Source organism: Gorilla gorilla, chromosome 1 (assembly GCF_029281585.2).
Source record: "Gorilla gorilla gorilla isolate KB3781 chromosome 1, NHGRI_mGorGor1-v2.1_pri, whole genome shotgun sequence".
Lineage (NCBI taxonomy): Eukaryota > Metazoa > Chordata > Mammalia > Primates > Hominidae > Gorilla > Gorilla gorilla.
This window is the reverse complement of record NC_073224.2, coordinates 202,021,083-202,045,174: the sequence shown is the minus strand read 5'-3', so window position 1 is coordinate 202,045,174 and position 24,092 is coordinate 202,021,083. Positions and strand designations below refer to the sequence as shown.

Below are 24,092 nucleotides of genomic sequence, written 5' to 3'. Positions count from 1 at the left end.
GGAGATCGAGACCATTCTGGCTAACACGGTGAAACCCCATCTCTACTAAAAAATACAAAAAACTAGCCGGGCATGGTGGCGGGCGCCTGTAGTCCCAGCTACTTGGGAGGCTGAGGCAGGAGAATGGCATGAACCCAGGAGGCGGAGCTTGCAGTTAGCCAAGATCGCGCCACTGCACTCCAGCCTGGGTGACACAGCGAGACTCCGTCTCAAAAAAATAAATAAATAAAATAAAATAAAATGAACACAGACATCTCTAAAAACACATCTCATGCCAAGCAAACCTATAAGTTCTAGACTGGAAATCCAATTTGCACCCTGTGCAAATCCAATTTAGGCTGGCAAGGACTAAATATGACCAGTTTAGCTTTCAAGGAGGAAGACTACAGTGCAATTACTTTACGGCAACAGGTTGGTTAGTGGTGATAGGCCCCTGGAGAGATGACTTGAATTTTTCCTTCTCAGGCTTCCCTTCAGTGGGCCTTCTGTGAACTGCCTGTGGTCTGGTGATAAAGCTAAAAGAGAAGTGGGCAAGAGCAAACCAGGAAGGGGGGAGGGCAACACAGAGACGCAGAGCATGCTCAAAGAGGAAGGGGGCAGGAGTTGTTGAGGCCACAAAGCACCTTGGGCTAGAAATTGTATGGGTATCTACAATTCAACCAGAGACAGACATTTTTTGAGCACCTACTGATGTACAAGGCATTCGGCTGTCATTTGGGAAGGAGAGAGAATGCAAAATGCTAAAAGCAGCAAGTTCAAGCTTACAAAAATGTAGCTGAATGCGAAGTCAACAAATAGGTGAAAAAGTACAGGGCTTTATCCAGAAATAATAAGCAGTCAAGTTTGAAGTAAAAGGAAATGAAGATAAGTTGTAGCAGATAAGACCAGACAGAGAAGCAGGCTGAGGTCAGGCAGTGCAGGACTTGACCACTATACTAAGGAATTTGAACTTTATTCTATAGGCAACAGGGAGTGGTACAATATTCAAGTTCACATACAAAATAGTAGAACACGATCAAAGTTATGTTCTGAGGAGATCCCTAAAGGAGAGGGAAACTTGAGGTTGGGAAGACTTACAAGAAGACTACTGCAACAGTTCAGTTAAGAGGATACCAACATGAATGAGAGGGATTTTGAAATGTGGGTAGATAGGAGAGGCACTGCAGAAAAAAAAAATGAACAGAATTTGCTTATTAGACATGAGAGCAGAGGGAAGAGTCAAGGATACCCTGAGGTTGTTAGTGACTGCATTCAGAAATATGAAAATGGAGGGAGGAAAGGAGTAAGTGCAGTCCTTTTTTTTTTTTTTTTTTGAGATGGAGTCTCGCTGTGTCGCCCAGGCTGGAGTGCAGTGGCATGATCTCTGCTCACTGCAACCTCTGCCTCCAGGGTTCATGTGATTCTCCTGTCTCAGCTTCCCAAGTCGCACGCAGATTACAGACGCAAGCCACCACACGTGGCTAATTTTTGTATTTTTAGTAAAGACAGGTTTTCACCATGTTGGCCAGGCTGGTCTCAAACTCCTGACCTCAGGTGATCCACCCGCCTCAGCGTCCCAAAGTGCTGAGATTACAGGCCTGAGCCACTGTGCCCAGCCAATGCAGTTCTTATCAGGAAGAAATCCCCCTAGGATAGACCCTGAAGACAGCAGCCAGGTTCTCAGTTCTCAGAGGTGAGCATTTACCATTTCTTTTTCTTTTTTTTTTTGAGACAGAGTCTCGCTCTTGCCCAGGCTGGAGTGCAATGGCGTGATCTCGGCTCACTGCAACCTCCACCTCTGGGGTTCAAGCGATTCTCGTACCTCAGCCTCTTGACTAGCTGGGACTACAGGCATGTGCCACCCTGCCGGGCTAATTTTTGTATTTTTAGTAGAAACAGGGTTTCGCCATGTTGACCAGGCTGATCTCAAACTCCTGGCCTCAAGTGACCCGCCCACCTCAGCCTCCCAAAGTGCTGGGATTACAGGCATGAGCCACCGCTGCTGGCCAGCATTTCCCATTTCTAATTGTATTTCCCAAATGAAAGCACGTCTAAATAATTAGCATTGCTTAAGTCCTGTGTGACTTTCCAGGAGGCAAACATTCACTCCCATTTTAAAGACATAAGAGGAAAGTTGAGACACACGTTTAATATCGTACAAAGAGGTCAAGCGCAGTGGCTCATGCCTGTAATCCCAGCACTTTGGGAGGCAGAGGCGGGAAGATCACTTGAGGCCAGGAGTTTGAGACCAGCCTGGGCAACACAGGGAGATCTCGTCTCTAAAAACAAAAAGAGGCTGCAAATTGTGGCTCACACCTGTAATGCCAGCACTTTGGGAGGCCAAGGCAGGCTGAATCACTTGAGGTCAGGAGTTCAAGATCAGCCTGGCCAACATGTTGAAACCCCGTCTTTACTGAAAATACAAAGAGTAGCCAGACGTGGTAGCACATGCCTGTAATCTCAGCTACTTGGGAGGCTGAGGCAGGAGAACTGCTTAAACCCGGGAGGTGGAGGCTGCAGTGAGCAGAGATCACACCACTGCACTCCAGCCTGGGTGACAGAGTGAGACTCCGTCTCAAAAAATAAAAATAAAATAAAAATAAAAATAAAAATAAATAAAAACAAAAAGAGAAAGTAATAGTGCACCAAGGAACCATGAAGAAAAGAAAAAGAAAAATGTCCAGGCCTCTTGACATCCACTTTGTTTAAATTCTCATCATTGGCATTCCAAGAAAGTAAGTCTCTTCTCATTCATATTTGCTAGCTTCAGTTCATGTATGGATCACCAATAACAAAACTGTTAGAGCGTAATTTATTTTATATATTTATCTATTTAAATTTAGAGATATCACTATGTTGCCCAGGCTGGTCTGGAACTCCTCAAGCAAGACTCCTGCCTTAGCCTCCTGAGTAGCTGGGACTACAGGTGCACACCACTGTGCCGGGCTAACAGTATATTTTAAGTAGCAAAGAAAAACATGCAAGTCAGCTAGCATCTATCCTCCAACAGTACAGTATCTTTCCTCTAATAAATATATTGATGCCTCCCTCTTCCTGAACTGTCCCTCCCTGAGGATTTTTCTGTTCAAAGCTCCACTTCTAACTGAGTGTTTGTGGGTCACCTCACTTGCTCTCAACAATCACTGTAGAATTCCAAAACAAACTGTTTTCAGAAGAAAAAAAGAATCTTTAGGGGGTTCTCTTGTACTAGAAACATAAAACTGGATTAAATGGCCCAAAGAAGGAAAATGGAGAGGGGAACAACAAAAGGAAGAAGAAAAATGAATACAGTTCTCTTTTGTTTAAGGAAACAAAGTGACTTAAAGTAAGTTACTTAGGAGCCTGCAGAGCTTCCCACAACGGTGGCAATGATGGGCAATATTTGTTCTCTAAGATAAACAAAAGCAAATTTATTTTCTCCATGCTAAGAGGATATGTTGGTCACACAAGTTTTACCTATTAGTACTGACAAAACAAGATGAAAGAGAGAGTGAGAGAGAAAACCACCCCGGGGGCTATTTTGCTAACATGCTCTCTGGCTTCTACTCTGGTAAACTAGGTTACCCTTTATGTTACCCTGAGATATAAATAGCATTCATTTCCTTTCACTGGCATGACAGACTTTAATACTTTGTTTCCTGGGTCCAGAAGAAAAAATACTTAAACACATCCCCTTGTAAATTTGAGTTACTACAAAGCTGGTTCATTTCTTTTTTTTTTTTGAGACGGAGTCTCACTGTCGTCAGGCTGGCATGCAGTGGCGTGATCTCAGCCCACTGCAACCTCCACCTCCCAGGTTCAAGTGATTCCCTTGCCTCAGCCTCTCAAGTAACTGGGATAAGGCGCACGCCACCACGCCCAGCTAATTTTTTGTATTTTAGTAGAGATGGGGTTTCACCACGTTGGCCAGGATGGTCTTGAACTCCTGACCTTGTAATCCACCCACCTCGGCCTCTGAAAGTGCTGGGATTACAGGCTTGAGCCACCACACCCGGCAAAGCTGGCTCATTTCTAATCAACTTTGGATTAAAAAAAAACAAAATGTATTTGCCATTACTGCTTTGTTAAAATAGCCCAGAATGGCCCCTGTGGGACTTCTGAGTAGCCATTTCCTTTTTAGTGCATAGTGCAAAACCCTCCAGAACACAGCTCCAGGTTTTGCGTGTACCCAGGATGCAATGCAGGTGAACATTTTACAGACTGACTTGGATAAGTACTGGGCCCTGTGCAGGATCCTCAATGGGGTTTTCTGAATAAGAGCAACTTCAGTTGCTAGATGGAAATAATGAGGTATTTCTCCCAAACCAGACTTCATTCTTTTTAAGGAAAGAAAAAGCTGCACAAGGAAGTTAACAGCATCCCTGGTCATCTAGTGGTTAGGAAGAAAAAAAAAAGAAAAGAAAAAAGATGTTAAGAACAGTGAGGCCAGGCGCTGTGGCTCACGCCTGTAATCTCAGCACTTTGGGAGGCCCAGGCGGGCAGATCACGAGGTCAGGAGATGGAGACCATCCTGGCCAACAAGGTGAAACACCGTCCCTACTAAAAATACAAAAATTAGCTGGGTGTGGTGGCGTGCAGGTGCATGCATGTAGTCCCAGCTACTCGAGAGGCTAAGGCAGGAGAATTACTTGAACCCAGGAGGTGGAGGTTGCAGTGAGCCAAGATCGTGCCACTGCACTCCTAGCCTGGTGACACAGCAAGACTCCATCTCAAAAAAAAAAAAAGAGCAGTTAAATAAGTGCAGGAGCAGAAAGACTCCTACCAATCTACCGATTCAACTACCAATCTAAAGTCAGTGCAAGCTGGGCTTGGCAAGAGAATCACGTGAACAAGCTGCCACTCAACCAAAAGCATTACCTGACTTCAACACCACAACTTAGCTCCTAGACACTGGTCTGAACCTGAAGACGTGGATTCCAGTCTGAAACTAGCTCCATTTCATTTTTCTTTTTCTTTTTTTTTTTTTTTTTTTTTTTTTTTGAGACAGAGTCTCGCTCTGTCACCAAGGCTGGAGTCCAGTGGTGCAATCTCAGCTCACTGCAAGCTCTGCCTCCCGAGTTCACGCCATTCTCCTGCCTCAGCCTCCCGAGTAGCTGGGACTACAGGTGCCCACCACCATGCCCCGCTAATTTTTTTGTATTTTTAGTAGAGACAGGGTTTCACCATGTTAGCCAGGATGGTCTCAATCTCCTGACCTCGTGATCCGCCCTCCCTGGCCTCCCAAAGTGCAGGGATTACAGGCGTAAGCCACTGCGCCCAGCCTCATTTTTCTACTATAATCTCTACCAAGCTCAGCCTAACACTCCTGAATTCAGCAGAGACTAATCAAAGAAAAGAAAGGACATTTTGAAAGAATCATCAAAGATCATTCCTATCTCTATTAATGCAAAGGCAAAGAATGAAGACCAGATTCACCTATCCCCCAAAATGCCTGGGCCTCGAAGGTGCTCTATGCCCTTGGCTCACGCTACAAGGAACACTGTCCTGCTGGGCCAACCCTATACTCTCTTACCTCTATCTACGTATTATCAGACCCCTCTCAGTCAGACTGCCAGCTCCTGAGGGGTGCCTTTGTTTCTCCTGCCGTGCATCAAAAACAGCTTTTTTTTTTTTTCTGGGGGGACAGAGTCTTGCTCTTGTCACCCAGACTGGAGTGCAATGCCGCGATCTCAGCTCACTGCAATCGCCACCTCCCGGGTTCAACTGATTCTCCTGCCTCAGCCTCCCAAGTAGCAGGGATTACAGGTGCCCGCCACCATGCTCAGCTAAGTTCTTTTTTTTGGGGTTTTTTTGTTTTGTTTTGTTTTGTTTTGAGATGGAGTCTCGCCCAGGCTGGAGTGCAGTGGCGCAATCTCGGCTAACTGCAAACTCTGCCTCCTGGGTTCAAGCGGTTCTCCTGCCTCAGACTCCCGAGTAGCTGGGACTATAAGCACACACTACCATGCCCAGTTAATTTTTTTTGTATTTTTAGTAGAGATGGGGTTTCACCGTGTTAGCCAGGATGGTCTTGATCTCCTGACCTTGTGATCCGCCTGCCTCAGCCTCCCAAAGTGCTGGGATTACAGGCATAAGCCACTGCGCCTGGCGTAATTTTTATATTTTTAGTAGAGACAGGATTTCATCATGTTGCCCAGCCTGGTCTTGAACTCCTGATCTCGTGATCCGCCCACCTCGGCCTCCCAAAGTGCTAGGATTACAGGCATGAGCCACCGCGCCCAGCCAAAAACAGCATTTTTAAGCAACCATTTGCCTTGGTTTCTCTAGGCTATCAAGTAGTGGGTATTTTGATCATATGCATATAGGAAAAAACAAATCTACTACTCCGTTTCCCTTGGGGCCTGTATCGACATCCAGAGGCAGCCCAAAGGGTTCTTCCTACCTGTTATAGAAGATGTAACTCTCCACTGAGGCCAGAATAACTCTGGAAACAGAGATGACCCAAACAGAACTGGGGAGCTTGATACCATTTCTTACCAATTTTAGCAGCAGCAACTTAGCAATTAACAGTGTCACCCAGTCACTTACTGTAGGTATTATGATAAGATAAAAATTTTTTTTTCTTTTTTTTTTTTTTGAGATGGAGTCTCGCTGTGTCTCCCAGGCTGGAGTGCAGTGGCACAATCTCAGCGCACTGCAACCTCTGCCTCCTGGGTTCAAGCGATTCTCCTACCTCAGCCTCCCAAGTACCTGGGATTATAGCCATGTGCCACTACACCCATCTAATTTTTGTATTTTTAGTAGAGACAGGGTTTCGCTATGTTGGCCAGGCTGGTCTCGAACTCCTGACCTCATGATCCGCCCGCCTCAGCCTTCCAAAGTGTTGGGATTAAAGGCATGAGTCACCGTGCCCAGCCAGAAACAGCATTTTTAAGCAACCGTTTGCTTTGGGTTCTCTAGGCTATCAAAAAGTGGGTATTTTGATCATATGCATGTAGGAAAAAACAATCTACTACTCTGTTTCCCTTGGGGCCTGTATCGACATCCAAAGGCAGCCCAAAGGGTTCTTCCTACCTGTTATAGAAGATGTAACTCTCCTCTGAGGCCATAATAACTCTGGAAACAGATGACCCAAATAGAACTGAGGGGCTTGATACCATTTCTTACCAATTTTAGCAGGAGCAACTTAGCAATTAATAGTGTCACCCCACTTACTGTAGGTATTTTAAGAGAAAATTTTTTTTTTTTTTTCGAGATGGAGTCTTGCTCTGTCTCCCAGGCTGGAATGCAATGGCACGATCTCGGCTCACTGCAACCTCTGCCTCCTGGGTTCAAGCAATTCTCCTACCTCAGCCTCCAGAGTACTTGGGATTACAGGCACCTGCCACCGCGCCCATCTAATTTTTGTATTTTTAGTAGTGACGGGGTTTCGCCATGTTGGCCAGGCTGGTCTCGAACTCCTGACCTCAGGTGATCCGCCCGCCTCAGCTTCCCACAGTGCTGGGATTACAGGCATGAGTCACCACGCCTGGCTGACAAAATTTTTAAAACTATTTATTTATTTATTTTAGAGACAGTCTCACTATGTTGCCTAGGCTGGAGTGCAGCAAGTAATTCACAGGATCAATCATAGTGCACATCACCCTCAAACTCCTGGGCTCAAGCCTCCCACCTCAGCCTCTCAAGTGGCTGGGACTACAGGTACGCACCACCATGTTCAGCTTTCAAATTATTTTAAAATAAAAATAAAACCGAAACCGTAACAATAATTCCTCTCCAGCATATGGCTAGTCTCTGTTTTTTGAAAGGAAATGAAAGATTGAGATCCCTGCACATTTCTCAGTCGGGGCAGCTAACTGGCTTCAGAGCTGGCTGGCCTGACTTGTCATAGAAGACTAAGGGAATGAAGTGCCTGCATGGCCTGGCTCTGGTGTACTGGCTGAGAACACAGCACCCACCTCTTTCTGCTGCCATTGGCCTTGTCCTCCGCCAATTGTCTGGATTCTGGCAGTCTCTTGTGAAGGGGCAAGGAGATGAGGTGCTCTTAAACTCTCACCCGTCCCAGCACCATAGCCCAGAATGTCATGGAAACTCTAGTGACAGTGAACTCTGAGATAAGCCCAAGGAAGATGCAAACTATCAGCACCATCAGGCGCTTCGATCGCACCTTGTGATGGCTGCAAGGAAGGAGAAACAAGCACCGAGGAAGTCCTCTGCTCACCTCGTTTCCTCTCAGTTTACAAACTCTTGTGCAACATGCCACTCCTCCCTGCCCCTCATAGTTTCCAAGCCTTGTAAGAGCAAGTGGAGGGCTGGCCCATACTTTACACAGCTACTTGACAGGCTCTTCACTGCTGGCAAATGACTGTCACAAATAGGTACTAGGGGTCATGCCAAAGCTCACACATAAATGGAGCCTCACGGACACACCCAGGGGAAAAAAGCACCAGGGGCCCTTGCAGAAAACCCTGGAGCTGGACAAAAAAAGACAGGTCTGCAGGTCCTCCCGGAGCACGGACTCACCCAAATTTCAGCCCTGAGCCTCCCATCTCCAAACGACAAGCTCCTGCTCAGCAACTGGCTTTCTGTGCTCCCCATTCTCCACCAACTGCTGGGTGGGAAAAAACCTAGTCCCTTTATAACCTGTAACTTCATCCTGGCCTCTAGTCCCAGAGTAGACAGGGCTCCCCAAGACTCCAGCCCTGTACACCGCGCTATCATCACAGGGGCTGAGAACTGACAGAGCCCCAACACATACCATACCTCACCCAAAGAAAGACTCTATCATAGGCAGGGCACCGCTCCCCCACCCGCCCCACGCGACAAACTCGGAAGGTCAGGATTGAAGAGCAAGCTCAGATGGAGCAACAGGCCCAGAGAGGGGCAGCGAGTGGCCCGAGGTCACACAGCGAGTTCGGAACGGAGCTTTACTAAAACCCCAGCCTCCGGATTCCCGAGTACCCCATTCCCACCCGCCTACCCTCGTCACGCACGCCTGAGAAGAACATCACAGAACTTCTGCCCCAGTGTCCCAGCCTCCAGAGGGCCACCAGGACTTTGGTCTTCGCCTTGAGCGTCCACTGGCCAAACCGCCGACCCTGTCCACCCGAGGGCCGGGCCCACCGCCGCCCCCGGCCCAGCTCCCCAGCCCAGCTTCCCGCCGCCCGCCGGACCTGCAGTGTTGCGCTCCCGAGAGCCGGCGGCGGCAGACATTTCCCTGCCTGCTTCCTCAAGCTCCTCATCCCGCCGCCCGTCCCGCGCGCTCCGCCCCCAGACGAACCCGCCCCCGTGTGCCCGCTCCATCAATCGAAAGCCTGTCTTCTCCATCGCTCCGCCCCCAAACAGAACGGAGCCCGCCCCCTGTGGCCGGGCCTCCTCCAATCCCCACCGTTCCTTCCGGGACGGATACCTGCCTCCGCCAATTGTCGTGTACCCTGGCCAGGTAACTAGGGCCGAGTTACAACCGCGCGGCGTTGGCATCTCCAGCTCCAGCTCTGCGCACCTATACCGAGACAGCCACAGGAATTCAGGATCCCGGGTCGCAGAATCGAAGCCTGTGCAGGAACAAATGGGGGCAGACTGAGCCACGGGCTTGAAGAGCCGGCTCTGCATGATTGTATTATCCCGAGAGACTCCGGCCCTGTTTCTCTCGCGCACAGAAGGGTTCTGTGCGCACTGAGGTTCAAATGCAAGAATAATTGTGAACACAAAAGTACTATTCCAAGGCAGAGACCACCGCCATTCCTTGAACCTCACGGTAACTATGTGCCAAGGTCTGTGCCTCGTATAAATATTATCTTCCTACTCCTCGTAACACACCTTTTATAAGGGAGGAAACTATTATCCCAATTTTCTTTTCTTTTTTTTTTTTTTTTTTTTTTGAGACGGAGTCTCGCTCTGTCGCCTAAGCTGGAGTGCAGTGGAGCGATCTCCGCTCACTGCAACCTCTGCCTCCCGGATTCAAGTGATTCTCCTGCCTCAGCCTCCCTAGTAGCTGGGACTACAGGCACGTGCCACCATGCCTGGCTAATTTTTTGTATTTTTAGTAGAGACGGGGTTTCACCATATTAGCCAGGATGGTCTTGATCTCCTGACCTCATGATCCACCTGCCTCGGCCTCCCAAAGTGTTGGGATTACAGGCGTGAGCCACCACCCCCGGCCTATTATCCCCATTTTATATACAAGGCAACCAAGTTCAGAGAGGTTAAGTCTGAAGTCGCAGAGTGACTAGCGGAGTGGAGGATTCAAACCGATGCCAGAGGGTTGGAGGATTTCACCACCCATAACCTCCAGCAGCAGTTGGGAGCCCACTCCAGAGAAACACACGCTGTAAGTAAGCAGTGTGTTTACTATGAAATATATCAAGACAAGTCCTCTGTTTCTCCCTTAACCAGACTGCCACTCTCCCTCCTAGAAATTCTTGAGTCACCTCTGTCTCTGACTCAAACCCTCTGACTCAAACTATCTGACTCTGGAACAGTTGCTCTTAACCCTTCTGCTATCCTGCCTACTCTGTTTGTAGAGCTGCATGAACCCGACCGAACTGAATGGGATGTGCAAGGACATGATATATGAGAAGACTTGAGTTCCAGTCCTGACTATGGCACTGCCAGACACAGCTTTTAAGTTGTCTTCAGCATTTACATACTATTAACCCGTACTTGGCCTCATCTGATCCTCAAAAAACTTGGCTTATTGAAGAAGGCAAGTTTATATTTCCATTGTATAAATAAAAAAGCCAAGGTCTGAAAAAATAAAATATAGTAGGGCCAGGCGCATGCCTGTAATCCCAGCACTTTGGGAGGCTGAGGCAGGCAGATCACGAGGTCAGGAGATCGAGACCATCCTGGCTAACATGGTGAAACCCTGTCTCTACAAAAAATACAAAAAATTAGCTGGCCATGGTGGCGTGCGCCTGTAGTCCCAGCTACTCGGGAGGCTGAGGCAGGAGAATCCCTCTAACCTGGGAGGTGGAGGTTTCAGTGAGCTGAGATCGCACCACAGCACTCCAACCTGGGTGAAAGAGTGAGAATCTGTCTCAAGAAAAAAAGAAAATACAAAAATTAGCCGGGTGTGGTGGCGGGCACCTGTAATCCCAGCTACTCGGGAGGCTGAGGCAGGAGAATCACCTGAACCCGGGAGGTGGAGGTTGCAGTGAGCCAAGATTGCACCACCACACCCCAGCCTGGGTGACAGAGCTAGACTCTGTCTCAATAAATAAATAAATAAATAAATAAATAAATAAATAATAGATAAAATAAAATGTAGTGTTCACATTCACATTTAGGAAGTGACAGACCTGGGATCTGCACTGAAATCTCTGAACTCCGAGGGCTTTGGCATCAGAAACTTTCAAACCTGGTCCCATTACTTCAATTTTTATTTTATTTTATTTATTTATTTATTTATTTATTTTGAGACAAACTCTTGCTCTGTCGCCCAGGCTGGAATGCAGTAACGTGATCTCCACTTACTGCAACCTCCGCCTCCCGGGTTCAAATGATTCTCCTGCCTCAGACTCCTGAGTAGCTGGGATTACAGGCACACGGCACCACGCCTGGCTAATTTTTGTATTTTTAGTAGAGGCAAGGTTTCACCATATTGGTCAGTCTGGTCTCGAACTCCTGACCTCATGATCCGCCCACCTCAACCTCTCAAAAGTGCTGGGATTACAGGTGTGGGCCACCCCACCCGGCCCCTATTACTTCAATTGATGATTGATCTTGGGTAAGTTTCTTGCCTCCTCTGTGTCAATTTACTCATCTGTAAAACAGGATATCTACTTCTTAGTATTGTTCAGAAGACTAAACGGACAAATACAGTTGTGCATTGTCTCGGTATCTAGAAAAATGTCTGGCACACAGTAGGTGCTCAATTAATGTTAGCTAACTGTGATCTCTTGTTAGCCAATGTTTCTCTAATAGTAGATTCTTAGCCAAGACACTTCCACTCTCTGGCCTTTTGTGCTGTACAACATTATCCATCAAGGACTGGGTGGAAAAAACCTAGTTCCTTTTGCCTCTAGTGCCTCTAGTAAAATGAAAGAGTTGGGCTAGTGGATATCTAAGAGTCTGTCAATACTGAGAGTCCCTTCTAACCCAGGTCCCTCCCTGAGGAAATCCCCATCATGGCAAGCACTCAGAGAAGTTGGTTGGTACAGAGTTTCTCTGCTGGTTACCCCAAGTGTGGTGTGGACCCCAGAAGGATGACAGGTAAGGGGACTGCAAGACACACACCCAATCCTAAAAGAAAGAAGTCATCCTTGACTTCTGTCTTTCATTCTCATAGCTACCAACCTCTGCTCCTGCAGTCAACAAATATTTGTTAAGTGCCTGCTACATGACAGGCGGTATTCTTTTTTTTTTAAGATGGAGTCTTGGCCGGGCGCAGTGGCTCACGCCTGTAATCCCAACACTTTGGGAGGCCGAGGCGGGCGGATCACGAGGTCAGGAGATCGAGACCATCCTGGCTAACACGGTGAAACCCCGTCTCTACTAAAAAAATACAAAAAATTAGCCGGGCATGCTGGCGGGCGCCTGTAGTCCCAGCTACTCGGGAGGCTGAGGTGGGAGAATGGCGTGAACCCAGGAGGCGGAGCTTGCAGTGAGCCGAGATCGTGCCATTGCACTCCAGTCTGGGCGACAGAGCAAGACTCCATCTCAAAAAAAAAAAAAAAAAAAGATGGAATCTGGCTTTGTCGCCCAGGCTGGAGTGCAGTGGCATGATCTCGGCTCACTGCAACCTCTGCCTCCCGGGTTCAAGCGATTCTCCCGCCTCAGCCTCCCGAGTAGCTGGGACTACAGGCACGTGCCACCACGCCTGGCTAATTTTTTTGTATTTTAATAGAGATGGGGTTTCACCATATTGGTCAGGCTGGTCTTGAACTCCTGACCTCGTGATCCGCCCGCCTTGGCCTCCCAAAGTGCTGGGATTACAGGCGTGAGCCACCGTGCAGGCTGGCACTGTTCTTATCTCTGCGGATGAAGTTGTGAACGTGACCCAAACTCACTGCCCCCATGGTGCCTTCATTCTCATCAGTTTGACCTCTCTATTTTTCAAGTCCATCCCTCCTTCCCCATTCCCATCACCAGGGCTCTCCCAGGTCCCAGCCTCATTTTCCATTCCTTAGCCATTCCAGTACATTCCTATCTCCCTGCTCTAGTTCTCTTTTTCTATACCAGTTGCCAGAGGAACTTTTCTAACTTGCAAATCTTGCCTTATCACTCTCCAGCTTAAAAATTCCTTAATGGCGGCCGGGCGCGGTGGCTCACGCCTGTAATCCCAGCACTTTGGAAGGCCAAGGCGGGCGGATCACGAGGTCAGGAGATCCAGACCATTCTGGCTAACACGGTGAAACCCAGTCTCTATTAAAAATACAAAAAATTAGCCAGGCGTGGTGGTGGGCACCTGTAGTCCCAGCTACTCGGGAGGCTGAGGCAGGAGAATGGCATGAACCTGCGAGGTGGAGCTTGCAGTAAGCCAAGATCACGCCACTGCACTCCAGCCTGGGCGACAGAGTGAGACTCCGTATCAAAAAATAAATAAATAAATAAAATTCCTTAATGGTTCCCCATAAGCTATAGGGCAAAGTCCAAGCTCTTTGCTGGGTAGCTAAGACCCTTCATGAGATGCTCTCTGCTGACCTCTCCTGGCTCAGCTCTCTCCACACCCTCCTCTTCCCCCAAGTTCAGTCCCCACCAAAGGTCCTGCCCTTCCCTCCGACTGCCAAGCCCTTTTCCTCCTTGTTGCCTGCCTGGGGAAAAACTCTTCTTCATCCTTCTAGCCTAAGCTTAAATATCACCTCTGGCCGAGCGCGGTGGTTCACGCCTGTAATTCCCGCACTTTGGGAGGCCGAAGCGGGTGGATCACCGGAGGTCAGGAGTTTGAGACCATCCTGGGCAACATGGTAAAACCCTGTCTCTACTATAAACACAAAAATTAGCCAGGCATGTTGGCAGGCACCTGTAGTCCCAGCTACTCAGGAGGCTGAGGCAAGAGAATTGCTTGAACCCGGGAGGTGGAGGTTGTAGTGAGCCAAGATCATGCCACTGCACTCCAGCCAGGGAGTCTCAAAAAAAAATTCACCTCCTACATGAAGCCTTCCTGGGCTGTTTATAGGGGAGAGGGTGCCATGAGCTAAGGAAGCACTAGAGCAAAACATGCAAGGGCTCAGGCTCTGGAGTAGAACTTTTTTTTTTTTTTTTTTTTGAGAGACAGAGTCTCGCTCTGTCACTATATGTTGTCCAGTCTGGTCTGGAACCCCTAACCTCAAGTAGGCCTTCCAAACTGCTGGGATTACAGGCATGAGCCACCGTGCCTGGCCTGGAGTAGAACTATATAATCCTGCCTAATCCTGGCTCTATCATTTACCAGCTAGGTACTCAGGCAACGCTCTTATCCTCTCTGAGCCTCAGTTTCCTCATCTATGAAATGGACACATCAATAATACTTCCCTTGTAAGATCGTGGTAAAGAGTATATGAGGCCAGGCCGGGCACGGTGGCTCACACCTGTATTCCCAGCACTTTGGAAGGCCAAAGTGGGCAGATCACAAGGTCAGGAGTTCGAGACCAGCCTGAACAACATGGTGAAACCCCGTCTCTATTAAAAATACAAAAATTAGCCAGGCATGGTGGCGTGCGCCTGTAATCCCAGCTACTCAGGAGGCTGAGGCAGAACAGTCACTTGAATCCAAGAGGCGGAGGCTGCAGTGAGCCAAGATGGCCCCACTGCACTCCAGCCTGGGCAACAAAGCAAGACTCCGTCTCACAAAAAAAAAAAAAAAAAGTAAATGAGAGGCTGGGCAAGGTGGCTCACGTCTGTAATCCCAGCACTTTTGGAAGCTGAGATGGGCAGGTCACCTGAGGTCAGGAGTTCGAGACTAGCCTGGCCAACGTGGTGAAACCCCGTCTCTACTAAAAATATAAAAATTGGCCAGGCACAGTCCCTCACGCCTGTAATCCCAGCACTTTGGGAGGCCAAAGTGGGCAGATCACCTGAGGTCAGAAGTTCGAGACCAGCCTGGCCAACATGGTAAAACCTGTCTCTACCAAAAAATACAAAAATTAGCCAGGCGTGGTGGCATGCGCCTGTAGTCCCAGCTACTCGGGACGCTGAGGCAGGAGAATTGCTTGAACCCAGGAGGCGGAAGTTGCAGTAAGCTGAGATTGCACCACTGCACTCCAGCCTGGGCAACAGAGCCAGACTTTGTCTCAAAAAATAAAATAAAATAAAATAAAAATAAAAATACAAAAATTAGCCAGGCATAGTGGCAGGTGCCTGTAATCCTAGCTACTTGGGAGGCTGAAGCAGGAGAATCGCTTGAACCCTGGAGGCGGAGGTTGTAGTAAGCCAAGACTGTGCCATTGCACTCCAGCCCAGATGGGCAACAAGAGTGAAACTTGGTCTCAAAAAAAAAAAAAAAAAAAAAAGCTGGACACGGTGGCTCATGCCTGTAATCCCAGCACGTTGGGAGGCCGAGGTGGGTGGATCACGAGGTCAGGAGTTCAAGACCAGCCTGGTCAACATGGTGAAACCTCATCTCTACTAAAGATACAAAAAATTAGCTGGGCGTGGTGGCATGCGCCTGTACCAGCTACTCGGGAGGCTGAGGCAGGAGAATCACTTGAACCCAGGAGGTGGAGGCTGCAGTGAGCCGAGATCGCGCCATTGCACTCTAGCCTGGGCAACAGGGCGAGACTCTGTCTCAAAAATAAATAAATAAATAAATAAATAAATAAATAAATAAATAAAATTAACATTAAATTAAAAAAAATTTTTTTAAAGGAGTAAATGAGATAATGTGTGAAAAGTTCTTGGAATAGCGCCTAACGCATGCCAAATCAACAATGAATGTGAGCTACGAGTCTTCTTGTAGAGGGGAAAAACATTTTCTGAGTTCCTGCTATGTGGTAGGCACTTTTACATGTGTTATCTCATTTAATTCTCACAACCCATGAATAAGGTATTCATTACATACAGAAAGAAGCCTACAAAAACTAAAGTTCAGAGAGGTGAAGTAGCTTGCCCAAAGTTGCACAGCTAGGTACTGGCAGAGATGGGTTTCAAACTCAAGGGGCTGTATAGCTTCAAAGCCCAGGCTCTTTGGTGTTATTTCTATTATTATACCTCCTACAACTACTATTAATAATCATAAAATATGTTATCCTTATTATTTTAAGATTTAGAGATAAATTTCCCCCTGCTTAATAAATTTTAAACCTCTTGGCTGGGCGCAGTGGCTTAGGCCTGTAACCCCAGCACTTTGGGAGACCAAGGTGCGTGGATCACCTTAGGCTGGGAGTTCAAGACCACCCTGACCAACGTGGTGAAACCCCGTCTCTACTAAAAATGCAAAAAATTATGCTGGGTGTGGTGGCTCATGCCTGTAATCCCAGCACTTTGGGAGGCTGAGGTGGGTGGATCCCCTGAGGTCAGGAGTTCAAGACCAGCCTGGCCAACATGATGAAACTGTGTCTCTACCAAAAATCCGAAAATCAGCTGGGCATGGTGGTGGGCGCCAGTAATCCCAGCTACTCGGGAGGCTGAAGCAGGAGAATCGCTTGAACCCAGGAGGCGGAGGTTGCAGTGAGCTAAGGTCGTACCACCACACTGCAGCCTGGGCGACAAGAGCAAAACTCCGTCTCAAAAAAAAAAAAAAAAAATTAGCTAGGCATGGTGGTGGGCGCCTGTAATCCCACCTATTCAGGAGGCTGAGGCAGGAGAATTGCTTGAACCGGGGAGGTGGACATTGCAGTGAGCCGAGATCGCACTACTGCACTCCAGCCTGGGCAACAAAAGCAAAACTCCGTCTCAAAAAAATAAATAAAATAAATAAACCTCTTAACCAGGCATTCAAGGCTCTATAATCATGTTTCTACTTCCTTTTGTTATTTTTTTTTTTTTTGAGATGGAGTCTTGTTCTGTCCCTAGGCTGGAGTGCAGTGGCACAATCTCGGCTTACTGCAAGCTCCGCCTCCTGGGTTTATGCCATTCTCCAGCCTCAGCCTCCCGAGTAGCTGGGACTACAGGCACCCGCCACCACGCCCAGCTAATTTTTTTGTATTTTTAGTAGAGACGGGGTTTCACCGTGTTAGCTAGGATGGTCTCAGTCTCCTGACCTCGTGATCCGCCTGCCTTGGCCTCCCAAAGTGCTGGGATTACAGGCGTGAGCCACCGTGCCCGGCCTGTTATTTTATTTTTTAGAGACAGGGGTCTCACTCTGTTGCCCATGCTGCGGTGCAGTGGCGCACTCATAGCTCAATGTAGCCTTGAACTCCTGGGCTCCAGTGATCCTCCTGCCTTAGCCTCCCAAGTAGTTGGGATTACAAGCAAGCTACTAAGCCTAGCTGTTTCTTCTGCTTCCTTTTCCCTTATCCCCTAGTTTGAATCCAAGAGCAGTCCCCTTCCTGGCACAGCAAGCAAAATAAAGTGAAGCCCTGGAGGCTCAGGCTCCACAGCAAGACCACAGAGAAGACCAGCCCTCTCCCATTGCCACAAAGACAAGGGATAGCTTGAAAGAAGACAGCTAAAAGTGGTGGGTAAACATTTAAGCCCCAGCACCTGTTGGCTTGAATTTGCATGTTCTATGACTAATCCTCTGCTCTGTACACAAACTCTCCTTTACCTGCCGGGCTAATGTCCCATTCTAAACAAATTTTGTCCTAAAGGCCACTAATGTTTCACTGCTAGCCCAAAGCTAGACCATTTTCTCAGCGGCAGTGAGTGACAGCAGGGTTCAAGGGCAGGAGAGCCAATATGACAGATGGTTCTAGCTGTGAGTTCTAGCTGTGGGTGGCAGAGAGAGGGAAGTTGGGCCGCTTGAAGCTGCTTAGTCTGCCAACTTGTAAGAGATTCTGCATCACAGTCACAACCTATCCTGTGCAACCCTGCCCAGAGCCAGGAGAGCAAAGGGGCCCTGCTGTAGTTAACACTCAGCTCCAGAAACTGTAAACACAAAAGCAAACACCATGGTTGGCTGGCAGCCTGGGGGCACTATGGCTTTACACCAGCAGCTTCGAAAGGACACAGAAACCATGGGGTAAGAGTCCAAAGGGTGGAGAGTCAACTGGGGTGGGTAGGTGAATACCCAGCCACCCGCCCACCCCCAGGGAGCCTGGGGTCTTACCTACCTGGACAGGCCCTGGCAACTTCGTGGAGGAACATCCTGGTTTGTGAACCAAAGGGCAGCTGGAATACGAGGCTAAGCTCTCCTGTGTCCAGCTGGACAGTCACATCTGAGCCTGCACAAAGGAGGCAGGAAATGAACCCTTGGCTGCCAGGAGCTAAGTGCTTGATGCAGCCTAAGCCTGAGAATGGAGAATCAGCAACCCAGACTCCCAAAGCCCCTTCAGCCCTTAAGCAACTTACTTGGGACAGCTGCTGGGACAACAAGGAAACCCTCTGTACCCTGAGTTCCAAATTAACATCATCCCCTCTTTATACAGGAGGCAGAAGAAGGCTCTGAAAAGTCAGTAAGCCTCAACTGCAGTACTAGATGGAACTGGGAGAGAACAGGTTCTCTGGATGTGTAGTCTGTTCCCCTCCCGATGAAATGAAAAGCACATAGAGGCAGACAAGAGGGAATGTCCATGGGTCAGTCTACCTGACTATGCCAGGTAGTGTGATAGGCACAGGGAATACCATGGTGAAGAGAATACACGTGGGCCCATCTCAGGGAGCTAGACTGTAGAAGGCTTCCCTATTCATAGCATATACCCAATACCGGGCACATGGTGAGCACTCAAACCATGTGCTGAACTAACAGACAAACAGAAGCAACCTAGCAGAGCGATTAAGAGTGTGGGCTAGGCTGGGCATAGTGACCCATGCCTGTAATCCCAGCACTTTGGGAGGCCAGGGCAGGAGGATTACTTAAAGCCAGGAGTTTGAGACCAGCTTGGAAAACACAATGAGACACCACCCCCCGCCACCCAGTCTCTATAAAAAATTAGCCAGATGTGGAGTCCCAGCTACTTGGGAGGCTGAGGTGGAAGGATCGCTTGAGCCCAGGAGGTTGAGGCTGAAGTGAGCCATATTTGTGCCACTGCACTCTAGCCCGAGTGACAGAGCAAGATCCTGTCTCAAAAAATAAAATAAAATAAAATAGTGTGGGCTATAGAATCTGAATTCTCTAAGTTTGAATCTTGGTTCCACCCCTTACTAAACTGTTTAATTTCTCTGGGCCTCAGTTACCTTGTCCATAAAATGGAGATGCAAACAGTGATAACCTCATAGAGCTGTGAGAAAAGCCTGATTTAGGCCCGGTGCGGTGGCTCATGCCTGTAATCCCAGCACTTTGGGAGGCCGAGGTGGGCGGATCACAAGGTCAGGAGATCGAGACCATCCTGGCCAACACGGTGAAACCCCATCTCTACTAAAAAAAAATACAAAAAATTAGCCGGGCGTGGTGGCAGGCGCCTGTAGTCGCAGCTACTTGGGAGGCTGAGGCAGGAGAATGGCGTGAACCCGGGAGGTGGAGCTTGCAGTGAGCCGAGATCGCGCCACTGCACTCCAGCCTGGGCAACAGAGCAAGACTCTGTCTCAAACAAAAAAGAGAAAAGCGTGATTTGGTGTATGTAAAACTTCTAGCACAATGCTGGCATGGGATAATCATTGACTCATTATTTGCTTCTATTATTATTATTGTTGTATAGCAAAGAAGACAGACATTAAATATGTCAGTATAAAGAATTACATCACTGATTGAGAGAGGCTGGCAAAAATAAGAAAAAGGCAAGCCAGGTGTGGTGGCTCACGCCTATAATCCCAGCACTTTGGGAGGCCAAGGCAGGTGGATCATCTGAGGTCAGGAGTTCAAGACCAGCCTGGCCAACATGGCAAAACCCCGCCTCTGCAGAAAATACAAAAATTAGCTGGGCATGGTGGCGGGCGCCTGTAATCCCAGCTACTTGGGAAGCAGAGGCAGGGGAATCACTTGAACCTGGGAGGCGGAGGTTGCAGTGAGCCAAGATCATGCCACTGCACTCCAGCCTGGGTGACAGAGTGAGATTCTGTCAAGAAAGAGAGAGAGAGAGAGAGAGAGAGGAAGGGAGGGAGGGAGGGACAGACACATGTATCCATGGGATACAAAACAATTTCAGGATTTTTTTGGGGTTTTTTGTTTGTTTTTTGAGATGGAGTTTCACTCTTGTTGCCCAGGCTGGAGTGCAATGGTGCGATCTTGGCTCACCGCAACCTCTGTCTCCCAGGTTCAAGCAATTCTCCTGCCTCAGCCTCTCAAGTAGCTGGGATTACAGGCATGCACCACCACACCTGGCTAATTTTGTATTTTTAGTAGAGACGGGGTTTCTCCATATTGGTCAGGCTGGTCTTGAACTCCTGACCTCGTGATCTCGGCCTCCCAAAGTTCTGGGATTACAGGAGTGAGCCACTGCCCTGGCCTAATTTCAGGGGTTTAACAAAGGCTGCCTGGGAAGAGAAATGCATGAATGGAAGCCCTGAAGGCTGAGTAGGAGTTGGCTAGGTGAAGAGATGTGAGGCTTGCAGGAGGAGGGGACAGCATGTGCAGGGGCTCCACGGTGAGAACGTGTGATATCGGGGGAGACGGAAACAGCAGCAAGGAGGAGAGTGATGGGAGATGAGCCCACGGAGATGGGCTGTGCCAGATCCTACAGGGTCTTACTTGCTGCAATAAGTTTACCAGGGGGTGCTCTTACTTTACACCATTCTTCTTTCTCTGAAAATCAGGCACCCCTGCCCCGAGTGGGACCCAGACCAAGAGGACCACTCACCAAGGATGTAGAGTTCACCATCTGGGGACACTGTGGGGAGGGAAATGAGAATGCCCTTAGCAATTGAGCTTACTCCCCTTTGCCCCCCCATCAAGGACAAAGATGACCTGGGGGGCCCATAGGAGAGGATTCATACCACCCGGCCCCCTGTGGCACCTTCTTCCAGCGTAAAATCCCGCGAGACTGGCACTATCTGGTCCAGAGAGACATCGTCCCCGGTAATGGCCATCCTCCGGTGCGTATAGAGGAAGAGACTAAGGGCAGGAAGCAGAGGTGAGGATGGGAGCCCACTGGCTGTCCCTCAGCCCTATCTTGGAGGTCTCGGGGTGCTCACACTTGCTCGTTGGTCCCTAACACTGTGCTGGTGGTGCCCTGGCTAGGCGTACTCCTCATGCCATCTCTGTCTGTGGTGCCCATCAGAGACTGCAGTTTTATGGATGAGGTCATCAAACCAGAACTTTTCTCATCTGCAGGAGCCCCTGACTGTTAGTAAAACACAAACACATGTTTGATCTAACCATGGTGCATTCTAGCACTGTGTGTGACAGGAACAGTGCAACCTTAGCTACCCACTTCTCTCCCTGAACCTGTTTCCCATCGGTAAAACTGGGGTGATGGATCAGAAAATGTCTAAGGCCCCCTCCCTCCCAGCTCCTAGACCCCGAGTCACTTACCAGCTATGAGACCTTTGACAACTATTACTCTCTTCTCTGGTATGTGGGTGTTACTAGACAACATTTATGGAGCACTTTCTTTTTCTTATTTATTATATTTTTTTAATTATTTGAAATAGAGATAGGGGTCTCACTATATTGCCCAGGCTGGTCTTGAACTCCTGAGCTCAAGCAGTCCTCCCAGCTCAGACTCCCAAAGTGTTGGGATTACAGGCATGAGCCACTGCACCCAGCCTTATTGAGCACTTTCTACACACCCCATGGTGTTAGTTTTTTTTTCTTGTTTTTTTTTTTATAGAGACAGGGTCTTGCTGTGTTGCCCAGGCTGCAATCATAGTTCACTGTAATCTCAAACTCCTTGGCTCATGTGATCCTCCCACCTCAGCCTCCCGAGTAGCTGAGACTACAGGCATGCACCACAACGCCCAGCTAATTTTCTTATTTTTTGTAGAGATGGAGCCGGGGAGCGGGAGGTGGGGCGGGGCCGGAGGGGGGGGGTGGTCTTGCTATGTTGCCCAAGCTGGTCTGGAACTCCTAGGCTCAAGCAATCTTCCTGCCTTAGCCTCCCAAAGTGTTGGAATTACAAGCATGAGCCACTGCACCTGGCCTAACTCACTTTACTCTTTAATATGGACAAATCGAGGAGTAAAACAACTTGCTCAAGATCATGTGGTTCCACCAGGTGCAGTGGCTCATGCCTAAAATTCCAACACTTTGGGAGGCTGAGGTGGGAGAATGACCTGAGGCCAGGAGTTCCAGCATGCAGCTATGAGTGCACTACTGCGCTCCAGCCTGGGTGACAGAAAGAGACCCCGTCTCTAAAAAAAAAGATCATGTGAGGCTGGGCACGCTGGCTCATGCCTGTAATCCTAGCACTTTGGGAGGCCAAGGCAGGTGGATAACTTGAGGTCAGGACTTCAAGACCAGCCTGGCCAATGTGGTGAAACCCTGTCTTTACTAAAAATACAGAAATGAGCCAGGCATGGTGGCGGGCACCTCTGTAATACCAGCTCCTCAAGAGGCTGAGGCACGAGAATTGCTTGAACCTGGGACGCAGAGGTTGCAGTGAGCCAAGATCACGCCACTGCACTCCAGCCTGGGCAAAGACCAAGACTCCTTCTCAAAACAAACAAACAATAGATCATGTGGCTTGTTACTAACAAAGCCTGGGTTTGAACCCAGGCATGTGGACCACGAGGCTCAAGATCTGGACTAGTATGTTAAACTGTCTCTTCTCAAGAAACTTCCTCCTTAGATCTTGAGGATTATGAGTTAGTACCTGTGCAGGGTTTAGAATATAGTGTTCAAAAAATATTAACTGTCATTGTGATAATTATTCTAGGAGACTTAGACCCTGCCCTGGAGGGACAGTTGAAGTTCAGCTGGTGGGTGCAGTGATGAACAACCCCATGGCCCAGACAGGTGGGGACCAAGCCCCTCACTCACGCGTGTTCCTGGCCGCCGTGCTCCAGGTGGTAGCGCACGAGTCCCAGGAGGCGGCTCTGCCGGCTGTCCCCCTCACACAGCACACCTTGTACCGCCTGCGGCTCAGAGTCAAGGGAAGACAACCCAGAGGCGAGGCCTCTCCCCACCCAGGCTGTCCCACCTTCCCTCTGTTCCCCTGCCCCCCCAGATTCACTGTGTGGCCTTGGGTGAGCACTCAAACCATGTGCTGAACTAACAGACAAACAGGCTCTCTAAGCCTTCCTTATCTATGAAATAAGGATAATAATCCCCAACTTCATAGGGAGTTAGGAGGATAACTGCATATTTAAAGCATTTGGCAGAGTCCAGGACTCAGTAAGTACTTAGTAAATACTGATTTCCTTCTCCCCTGATGGTTCAGAGGGGCAGGAGAGGGGATAGACACCTCGACACCTTCCATTCCTCTTCCCAAGGCCAGGGCAGGCTCAGGGCTGCAGTTAGCACAGGAAGGATATGATGACGCAGTATTCCCTCTCAGCCAGCGTCTCCTGGATTGCCACAGACTGGTCCATGCTGGCCCCTGCTGAGCGCACACACCCTGTGTGAGGGGAGATAGGAGCCCCGCTTTGGTCAACAAGTTACGCATGGGGTGGTGGAGCTGCCTCAGAGGGGTTGGGGGCAGGAGGGAGGGGCCTTTGCAGAGGGAGATGGTACTGGGGAGGCCTGATCCTCCTCCTCCTCCTCTTTGTCCTCCCTAGAATAGGCCTTTCAGTTTTTAGGGATAGGGGTCCAGTCCCTTTGCCCCGCTGGGATCTACAGTTTGCTATACTGCCTTTGTCTGGGAGGGCATCCAGTTGCTCTTGAGTGTGGTCTATCCTTGTTGGAAGTGGGGTACGTGGATTGGAGAAGGGGACCTGGTCCCTTTGCTCCTAGGACATGGCTCTTCCTCTCTTTTGGGGACAGTTTTTGTTCTGCTAGCGCCTCTCTGGGAGGTGTCAGTGGTGTGTCCGTGTGGGGTTCAGGGAACATCCCCTTACTGTCATTCAGGAGGGTCCCATTCCTCTTTCCTTGGAGACAGGAAGTGTCCCATTGCTGCTTGCCCTTCACCCCCACCCCAGCAGGCCCATTGCATCAGCTGCAGGCCGGGGGTTGGGGGGTGGGGGGTGTCCCAGCCCTCAGCTTGCCCACTCCCTCCTGCCCAGCCCTGCCCTGGCTTTCCTGCTCTGCTCCCACCCACAGCTCCCTGACATTGTCACCTACCTCCTGAGCTGTCACCACAGGGCGCACGGGACTCCGCTGCCCCAGGTTCCGGGACAGTGACTAC

The 24,092-nt window shown here is 49.1% G+C and overlaps 1 protein-coding gene across 8 annotated transcripts in view; it reads right to left on the bottom strand.

The window, feature by feature from the left end:
- The window catches only part of INPP5B (inositol polyphosphate-5-phosphatase B), an 83,313-nt gene extending 59,221 nt beyond the window's left edge, over positions 1–24,092 (bottom strand). Inside the window, exons 1-7 of one of the 8 annotated variants that reach the window (XM_063700208.1) lie at positions 24,029–24,092; positions 23,284–23,366; positions 22,790–22,884; positions 20,826–20,923; positions 20,670–20,699; positions 18,048–18,158; positions 9,090–9,470 (exon numbers count right to left, since the gene is read on the bottom strand). In XM_063700208.1, the coding sequence (XP_063556278.1) occupies positions 9,090–9,470; positions 18,048–18,158; positions 20,670–20,699; positions 20,826–20,923; positions 22,790–22,884; positions 23,284–23,340 (772 nt within the window). In that variant the 5' untranslated portion in view covers positions 23,341–23,366; positions 24,029–24,092. Of the gene's footprint in view, positions 1–9,089; positions 9,471–18,047; positions 18,159–19,110; positions 19,295–20,669; positions 20,700–20,825; positions 20,924–22,789; positions 22,885–23,283; positions 23,367–24,028 lie in introns of those variants that run through there. The other 7 variants (XM_063700211.1, XM_063700215.1, XM_063700213.1 and 4 more) reach the window with 7 other exon arrangements.